The 10,625-nt window shown below is 35.9% G+C and overlaps 1 protein-coding gene across 1 annotated transcript; it reads left to right on the top strand.

Annotated features, from left to right (window-relative positions):
- Positions 1-283: 283 nt before the first annotated feature.
- Positions 284-766, top strand: LOC145661154 (ARL14 effector protein-like). The gene has a single exon (XM_081726604.1). It carries the CDS (start codon positions 284-286, stop codon positions 764-766), a length of 483 nt encoding a protein of 160 aa, XP_081582730.1.
- The last annotated feature ends 9,859 nt before the right edge of the window (positions 767-10,625 follow it).

The following is a 10,625-nucleotide window of genomic DNA, read 5'->3' as shown; positions in this document are numbered from 1 at the left end:
ATTGTTGAAATTTTCCTCCTGCCTCTTTTAGTTGACATGGCTGTTACTATGTGGCAGAAATTAGAAGTATCCTGGGTGAACAAAGAGTGTGGAACAACAAAGAAGAGAATTTGAAAAGCAAAAGTTTCATAGTTTGTGACACATTTTGAATTAGAGAATAGCATCATTGGCTGCATAATTTGCAATATTGCGATTTGTAATTACTTACGTTTATAAATTAATTAACTAATGTATACAGTAATTAAATAATTACTTATTTTCTGATTTCATTTTTAGGATTGAAATGAAAGGTGAAGGTTCATCTGAAGTTACTGAAACTGACCTACCTCCTTGCAGCATAGGTTGTGCACATCCAGGCTCAAAATGCCACCAAACTACACATGGTTCTATGAAGGAAATTCTGCCAGTTAATAATGAAACTTTCGCAGTGAGTGAAGTTCAACTTATTTTGTGGAGGTCTAAATTACAAGGTACCAATGAGAACCTGACTATTTGTTTTCATCATAAACAGTGGTATTTGCATCACTATGGACTAGCTCACAAGAAAGGTTGTGATCCTTTTACAAGGCACAAGAAAATAGTGCGAAGTGATTTGCGAACAGTGACGCTGGAACTTGCTAAACCAATCAGGAAACATCTAGACATTATCGTTATCCCTGGCCAGAAAATGTGCTCCAACTGCCGCAAAAGAGTGGAGAAGGAAATCGCTACTGTCAAACAAGGGAAATCGTCTTCAGACACGCTAGTGTTTAATTTAAAAATTTAGTTTATCTATTGATTATGAACCTTGAATGCGTATAGTGGTTAATGCTAATTGGTATGTGTATAGTGGTTAGTATCATATTACTCAAGTTAACAGCTAAACGATAATTTGGTAGTATATGAAAGAAAGGAATTCAATGTATATGTTTATTACAAGAGATTTCTATATCATCTATTACAAATGTGCAGACGTGATATCATCAAATCAAATATTAAGTGAGCTCAAAGGTCTGCAAATATTACAATATTAATTCATTAACAAATGATGAATTTAGCTTTAAGAGCTGTTATACTTGAGGCCATAGCAGGAGACTGCCTGAAGAAATTACTTCTTCTAAGAGACTTGAATTATTCAAAAGGTAAATAACTTACACACAACGGAGGTCTCTTTCTCAGCTCGATGTTGACCATCTTCGTCGAAGCTTCAAAGACGGAGTAGCGAAGACAAAGAATGATGAAGATTGAAAGATAAATAGTTCCAAAATTTTAAGCTTTTATACTGGTCTGAGAGAGTGACAAACAACTTGTACGTAAGCAGTCCTTGTTACTTATTTTTGTTGTGGGTTTTTTCTTTGAAAGTTGTTTGTCTAACGTTATGTTCTTCCGTATAACACTGATGAAATGTTCTTAATTGTACACTCATATACAAAAGTTTCGTTTTTAATATTTCAATAAATTAATAAACATGACATAGCCTCTTCTGCTAAGATTGTTCTCTTATTTGAATGCAGAGTCATCAAATTTTAAAAGAGAGCAATAAAATTTTTAATATTTCAATAAGTAGTACGAAGTAGCGAGTGTTCACTGTATATAGTTAATGTAACTTGAAACAGAGACACTGATATTGGGTGGTTTTAGTATCACTTTCACTTTCGTGAATCACTACACTAGTGTTTGTAAATATAGTAGCGTGGTGGTTTACTGTGTCATGAAACCAAGTTCATTGTCATAGAGAAAGTTAACCTTGACAGTGTAGATACAGTTAGTGGGTCAAAGGAGAAGGAACGTCTTCCTTGGATGATGAACTGCGATGAGCGATGACTTGAGAAGATGGAGCATCTTATGAGACGAAACCATGGGCAGGAGTGTACTGATTCATATGGGTGCGCATTCCACAGAATCACACTGATCTGGATCAGGCAGGGGCGACGTAACAGGGAGCATCCTTGTTGAGAGGCCAGCTCTGCGTGGGATGACTGCACTGTACATCATGTCGGATGACGGAAACCCTGGCTGCGAACTGATGTCGTAAGATGTCAATACTGCCGCTGGTCATCTGCAAGTCTGTTTTGGGCACTAGTAACCGAAACAGTGATGCTGGAGAGCGAAGATGAACACAAGATGTAACACAAACGATAGTCAAAGACGATAGTTTGTGGCGTCTTGTTGTGAATATAATAAGTGATACACATGGGGTGGGGTTTGAAATTGAACTGGGGTCCATCAGGTGAGACTGGATCACTGGAGGTGACTGGTTCGTGTCCATGCTGAGTCCACTTCGATGAGGCATCTGCTGGAGAACCACTGGAAACACCTGCTGGAAACTGGAACGTTGACTGCATGGGATGCTGCTGATGACAATTGAAGTATCAGGAATGCTGTGTTGACTGCTGTCTGCGGTTAAACTTGACTGAATGTCCATGTGATGAAGACATCTGTGATCTCTGGAGACGAGATCATCCAGGAGGCTGAAGTCAGCTGAATGCCGCTGGTGACGACATGATGGCGTGGTGCCGTGTAGGATGAGGAGAGATGAGAGAGAAATTAATATCTAATATCAAAATTATATACATAAACGGGAAGGGAATGGTATATAGGGTGGGAAGAAACGCGAACTTTAATGGGATAATGGGAAATTGGGTTTGTTTTACGTATTACACATATACATATATGCAACATATCCCATAGTGGCTGGCTTGAAAATAATAAACTACGTACACTTCTTAGAGAGATTTTGATAGAAGTATATAGAGAACAGGAAATGCTTTTTTTTTGTTAGTCGAAATATAGAAGTAACCGAATTTAAGTGACTTATGACTGATTTGAAAACTTATTTTGTCGGTTAAAAAGAAATTCTGACAATCTGAATTATGGGCTGTTGATTTTTTTTTATTTAAGTAAAGTTTGGAAATTCGTAAGATATTTGAACACTATTATTGTGTTCCTAAGTAAGCACTGAAATATTGTAAGAAAAGAAAATAATACCTTTCAAAATTCTTTGTGTCAAAATATTGTATAAATCCTTGAGCGAAATTCGTTTTCAACTTAACACCCATAAACTTGTCAGTCAAACTCTGTTGCCTGAGTCTTAGCGAGTGTGAATCAGACGCAGAGGGAGTAAGTATTATCTCGATATTCGGGTGGTATTTATTAACAGAATGAAGAGGGGAAGGGAAAGAATAGGTGGGTGGGTGACATATATATTAACTTAATCCAAAGTAAATAATATTGAAATAGCTATCTATTAACAGATATATATATATTATCTATATACAAATATAATGCATAATCTAATAAGTATACACTAAATATCAAAGAAATTATGGTTAACTATCATGCTTGAAAGAAATTATGCTAAATATTAAAGCAAATACTATATATATATATATTTATTTATTTATTTATTTTAATTCTCTCATCTCTACCTGAAGGAAATGTAAAACATTTCTATGATAAAAAAGCAATTATTTTCTATATATATATAAGAACTATTCGTAGTAAATGAGAAATATCTCTAATATATAGATATGATATTATTTTGGAGCATTGGTAGCCATATATTTACGATATTTGGCCTGAAAGGCAGGATCTGGTGATGTGTCTGGGATGTAGATCTTTAAACGATCTATTGCTACGGCCTGTAATGTGCCATTGATGTCTATAATATATTCATTATTGTGATATGATTTGGCTTTAACTGTATGTGGGCCAGTATATAACTCAGACATTGACGGCGATTCACCCTTTTTCGTGTATAGTTTCTTTACCATCACCTGACTACCTAAAGGATAATCTCGGGGCTTAGTTTGCGCTTTCGATTTCAGTTGTTGAAATACTCTATTCCTATGAAATTGGACCAAGGATCTAAGTTCATCTATTTGCAACAATCTATTATCTTGATCCATTTTCTGTGAAGGAATTTGTAAAATATTGTCTATTGGAAACCTAAATTGTTGCCCATAAAGTAACGTAAATGGAGCTGTACCTGATTCTGTCAGTGGCGTATTATTACAGACGCTTACTGCTTGTGTTACGTATTGGGACCAGGATGAATGATTTAATTTTGAAAGAAAGCGAATAGCCGATTGAATTTTTGAAATTGTTGCTTCAACAGATCCTATTGAGCGATGTGATGCTGGTAATGCATATTTGGCTTGAATATTGAGGGATTTGAAAAATTCTTGTACTTTGATAGCAGTGTGGTTTGGAGCCTTATCCATATGTATAACTTTTGGTGTGCCATAACGCAAAATGATATTGTCATAAATAAATTGTAGGAATGTATCTGTGCTCATATCTTTGACAGGTTGTGCTACCGCAAAGGAGGTTACTGCCTCTGTTGCAACGTAAATATAATTGTAACCATTAGAAGTTGGTAGCTTGCCTATGGCGTCTACAAACCAAGTATCAAAAAGTGCCGACGGGGGATGGGTTTGTATATGGATTTCATTTGAGCGATAATTACGTTTAAACTTATTGCATTCAATGCATCCATTTATCTTTGTCCTTAGCCAATTTTGAAGGTTAGGAATATAATATCTATCTTTAATGAGAAATTTTATTTTATGAAAGCCAGGATGGGTGTCTGAGTGAAACTCTTGTAAGACTGTGTCCTTCAATGAATCAGGAATGCACAAGCGTAATTTGTTTCCTGCTGGTGTATAAATTATCCTATATAACTTATGATTTTGTATGACATATTGTTTGGACCAAAATGCATACTTGGGATGATTAGTGTCTTGATTTTGTAACACCCTGTATATCTTAGAAAATTTGGAATCTAAACGTTGCAATTCCGCTATGTCGGTGTTGCTATCTAAAACCAAAAAAGCATACGGGTGTTCTTCCGGTTCTATCTCTTTATATTCTTCCGGAGATAATTCCAAAGGATGTCTGGAGAGATAGTCACAAAGAGAATTTTGTTTTGATTTGATGTGCCTAATAGTAAAATCAAAGATTTGAATATAACTTAGCCATCGGACCATTTGTGCAGTAAGATTAGTGGTTTTCTTAACAGCTACTAATGCTAAATTGTCTGTTAAGATGGTAAAATGTCCTCCTATTAAGTACCTGTAAAATTTACGGAGCGCAAAGAAAAGAGCAAACAATTCTGCATAATATATAGGATATGCTTTTACTCTAGGTGGGAGAGTAGCACTAGCAAATTGAACAATAGACCAGTGTTTTTCATTCGGTAACTTTTGTAGGAGCGCAGCTGCACAGCCGACAGAACTAGCATCTGTGACTAACATGTGTTCAGCTGAGGGATTATAAATTTGTAATATTGGAGCAGATGTTACCATTTGTTTTAATTTCTCAAAAGTTTCAGTTAGTTCAGGAGTCCACTTTAAATTTTTGTCTTTCGATGCAGCAAATTTATGTAAAGGAGCAGCAACTATTGATAGTTTATTATAAAACATTCTATTGTATTGTAAAGCTGCTAAGAATGCTTTTAATTGTTTCGGGGTGCGGGGTTGTTCGAGGGAAGTTAAGGCTTTAACTTTGTCAGGGTCCTGTGAGATATGGCCCTGATCCACTATATAGCCTAAAAATTTGAATTTCTGAACACCAAATTGTGTTTTATTTAGACTAAATAAAAGACCAAATTTCTCGGCTGTTTGTAAGGCTTTTTCTAGAATTCTAAGCATACCTTCAAATGTACTATTAAAAAATATTAAGTCATCTACATACGAAAGAAATTCTTTGGGGGAAAAGTCTCGAAACATATCTTTGACAATTCTATGTAGAATTAATGTGGATGTACGAAAACCTTGTGGTAGCGTATTCATTTTAAAAAGACTATGTGGAAATCCTAATTGATGAACACTGAAGCTAGTTAATTCTTGATCTGCTTCATCTAATTTTATCTGATGAAAACTTTGCTCCATGTCAGTTTTTATACTATACTTAGCCTGTGCTAATTGGTCTAATATATCTTGTACACCTGGAGATAATTCACTTACAGGTTTGGAACGAGACGAAAGTTCTCTAAGATCTAGAACTAATCGGACTTGGTTCGAGTCCCGTTTGGGAATAGCAATGAGATTGTTTCTGTAAAAGCTATCCGATTTTGAGATGATACCATTATCAATCATCTCTTGTATTTTTTCTTTGACTCTAGCACGCAGTCTAAACGGTATTGTGTAGGTGGGAACCGTCCATGGTTCTCTATCAACCACATTGAGTGTGGCTGAATAACAATCTATTATCTGAAAATCTTTGTTGTGCCAAGAAAAACATGTAGGGTGTCGTTTCAATACTGCAAGCAATCTGTCTTTCTGTTCCTGTGTTAAATCTGGGTTTATATTAAATTTACTGTAATCAATATAAGGTTTAATTTTCTCTAGGCGTTTGGCAACCCTATCTCGTGTTTGCTTTTTTGTGGGCTCATAAATTTTACGGATAAGATACATATGAGCAGATTGTGTATCTTTTGGTAACAAAGCGCCCTGAGCAATGTGAGTACCTTTCTGCAAATAACGTTTAGAATTTCCGGGATTTACTATTGGTAAATACATATTATTTGAGTTTACTGCAGTTTGCATGAAAACACAACCTTGCATATTCTTTATTATAGGATTTTGAATGACAAATTCCGTGTTGGAAACTGGAGTGTCAAGAGGGGTACATATCTTATTGAATTAGGGGGTATCGCCGTGCCTTGTCGAACATAGAAGTTAAATCTACAATTTCTACTGACTTTAGCTGACAATGAGGTTTCTTTATCACTTTCCCGGGGAAATCTGTGTGTGTCCCCATAATGGGAAAGAGTGATCGTGTTAGCTTCGTACGAAATGTTAGCCTCATGATTAGTTAGGAATTTATTGGAAAGTAGAATGGGAATGTTGGCGATAGGTGAAATACGGAATAAAACCTGAAAAGTTTTACCAGATATAACTATGGGAATATAGGCTGCTTTTGTCAAGTGTAAAGGTGTCGAACTTATGCCATAAACTTTAGTAGCTAATTGAAATATCTTGCAATTTCGCGGTACCAAAGAGTAATGGATTAGTGACGTCATAGCACCTGTGTCTAGTAAGAAGTTATATTGCTGGTCTAAAATGGAACCAGTTACATAAGGAAGTTGATTCTTGAATATCAAAGGCACTGTTACTTTAGTATTTGTTTGAGTAGGCGGAACGGTATGGTGAGGAACGGCATGTGATTCATATTGAGTACCAATTGTACGCTTAACATTTTCATAGTTGGTACTACTAGTAATAGAATGAATCTGTAACGGAGAAATGTTATCATGAAACCCTTGACTGGAATTCGACTTGAACGGCAAGTCAAATGAATGCTTAACTTGCAGAGTGTTTGCACTCTGAGAAGTTGTTTGCAAGTGTGTATTTGCAGATGGTATAATGGATGGAGCTTCCGGATTTAATTTTGAATTTCCATGCAAGAAATTATTCGGCCTAAAATTCTGAGGTGAATATATTGGTATAGTTTGATTTAATTGCGGGGTTGGAAACCAAAAAGATGCAGGGTGCCCAGCCCCTATTGATCCCCGTTTTTTGGCATTGGTGCATATTCTAAAGCTGGAAAGGCGTTGTGGGGAAAGAAAGAGCCATAAGGCTGCCCAAATGGTGGCATGTTATACGGAAAAGGGGGAACAGCATAATACTGTTGATAAAATCGTCTAGAATTTTGCTTGCCATTTGAAAACCTATTTTTCTTTTTATTATTACCTTGAGAAGAAGCTTGTCTAGTTTCACCGTTTTGTTTATTATTATACCTGTGAGGGGAAGCACGTCTAGATTTGTTTTGATACTGATTTTGCTTATTTTCCTCAAGTTGTTGTTTTGAAACAGTTGCAATGACCTGTGTTGCTTCATCTCGCATGGCTAAACTTACTTGTAACGCCTCGAGCTGTTTTGAAATCTTGTTTAACTGTTCTTCGGACGAAAGAGAAGGGGAGGGAGTGGAGATAGCAGAATCTTGGAATTTTACATGTTTGTTTTCCTGCTCAGTTCTATATCTTAACAATGCATCAGAATTTTCTATTATTTGCGCTTTTGTTATTAATTGCGAAAAGTTATCAAATTGATGTTGAGCAAAGAGCGGTACAAAACGTGGTTTAAGGGATATGATCGTTTGCAGCAAAAACGATTTGAAAGGCATGGGGGGAGAAATGCGCTGAGACAGATCATACTTCTCATACAGAAACGGAAGGAGCTTCTCATCTTTGTTTTGTTGTCGTTTCTGAAATAAGAGTGTAGCCTCGAGGGAAGAGGAGGAGGGAGAAAACTGTTCCAAGAATTTGTCCTTCAATGCGGACCACGACAAACTTAAATACTGTTCATTTCTATTAAGCCAAAGCGCTGGAAACTGTGTCAACGAAAGTTTGAAGACCTGTTGCTGGGTGTCTTCATTCAATTTATGTAATAAGGAAAATCTTTCGAAATTCTGTATGAATGTTTCCGCGTCTTGACCGTCAGAATTTGAAAAGGTATCTATAAACGTAGGGAAAGTAACAGAAGGAGTACTGGACGATGTATTATTGTTGTGCTGTCTGCGAGCCATTTTGTAAATATTTCTTGCACTAAGTTTTAAAGCCCAAATAGAAATGTAAGCCAGAAACCATTAAGACATGCAGAGATATGTATACATGTAGTATTTCAATGCTCATGAAGAAGTATTTTCATAATGTAGGCCTCTTATTATCGGCATAGCAAATGCTAATACGCCTTTTGAATGATTAGTCTCTATTGTTCGCTAGGGAAAGCCATGTTTAATTTAAAAATTTAGTTTATCTATTGATTATGAACCTTGAATGCGTATAGTGGTTAATGCTAATTGGTATGTGTATAGTGGTTAGTATCATATTACTCAAGTTAACAGCTAAACGATAATTTGGTAGTATATGAAAGAAAGGAATTCAATGTATATGTTTATTACAAGAGATTTCTATATCATCTATTACAAATGTGCAGACGTGATATCATCAAATCAAATATTAAGTGAGCTCAAAGGTCTGCAAATATTACAATATTAATTCATTAACAAATGATGAATTTAGCTTTAAGAGCTGTTATACTTGAGGCCATAGCAGGAGACTGCCTGAAGAAATTACTTCTTCTAAGAGACTTGAATTATTCAAAAGGTAAATAACTTACACACAACGGAGGTCTCTCTCTCAGCTCGATGTTGACCATCTTCGTCGAAGCTTCAAAGACGGAGTAGCGAAGACAAAGAATGATGAAGATTGAAAGATAAATAGTTCCAAAATTTTAAGCTTTTATACTGGTCTGAGAGAGTGACAAACAACTTGTATGTAAGCAGTCCTTGTTACTTATTTTTGTTGTGGGTTTTTTCTTTGAAAGTTGTTTGTCTAACGTTATGTTCTTCCGTATAACACTGATGAAATGTTCTTAATTGTACACTCATATACAAAAGTTTCGTTTTTAATATTTCAATAAATTAATAAACATGACACTAGAGTCAGCCTTTCCACACAAAAGTTGAGACAGCGAATTCAAATTTGATCCGGATACAAGAGAAGCTGCAGTGGAAGAAGAAAAAGCAAAGCTTGATGCAAGTTTAACACATTTAGGTCTTTCACCTTTAAAGCTGCATGCTGTTCCTGCACACCAGCGTGTAGCAGTTGGGCGTAAAATATCAAAGTGATGCACGAAGCAGCTAAGTTAACAATGAAACGCAGTTTACAGCTTGATGACACAGAACACTTGTTATCTGACATCAGTGATTCGGACTTAAGAACCAGTGCAAATGAAGTAAAAGAAAAAGCAGCAGACCTGGATCGCCTAGTTCTGTTAATGAAGCAGAAGATAGCAGTAGCAAATAGACGTGAAAAACTTCAAATTCTCACTATTGCTCCAGAGTCCTGGTCCCGCAAAAAAAGTGTCTGACGTTTTAATGTTAGTGAATACATGGTTAGGCAGGCTAGGGTATTAAGTAAAAGCAAGGGTATATGCTCCTTACCAGAACACAGATTAGGGAAAAGACTACCTAAGGAAACTGTAACTTTTGTTCAAAATTTCTATCAAGATGACGAATTTAGTCGGATTCTTCCTGGAAGAAAAGATTTTGTGAGTGTTAAAAGAAATCTCCACATGCAAAAACGACTAATATTTGAGCTTTACGTTGCTTTTAAAGAAAAACATCCTGATATTAAAATTGGGTTTTCCAAATTCCGCTTATTAAGGCCTAAATGGTGTGTAGTTGCAGGTTCAACAGGTACACACAGTGTCTGTGTGTGTACTATTCATCAAAATGTAGCATTATTGTTACATGCCATTAGTTTAAAAACGGAAGATCTTGATCATGCAATTTCACTGATGGTGTGATAAACGTAATAGAAATTGTATGTTAGGAATGTGTGTGAAATGTCCCCAGGATAGCAGTAAAATAACAGAATTTCTCCAAACCAAAATCGAGGAGTACTGGGATGACGAGCAGGTAAGCTTTGCAGAGTGGGTCAATGTCGATCGTACTCAGTTAGTAGAAAGAACACTACCAATTCCAGAATTCATTGATCATTTTGTTCAGAAGCTCCAAGGATTAATACCTCATTCTTTCATTGCTAAGAGGCAGGCAACTTACCTAAAGGAACGTAAACAAAATCTCTCTTATGATGAAGCCATTATATTGATGGACTTTGCAGAGAATTATGATTTTAT

The sequence above is a fragment of the Thermobia domestica genome, chromosome 9, assembly GCF_964235325.1.
Source record: "Thermobia domestica chromosome 9, izTheDome1.hap1.1, whole genome shotgun sequence".
NCBI classification, from domain to species: Eukaryota; Metazoa; Arthropoda; class Insecta; order Zygentoma; family Lepismatidae; genus Thermobia; species Thermobia domestica.
Note: the sequence above shows the minus strand (reverse complement) of the source record. Positions and strands in the feature narration are given on the sequence as shown.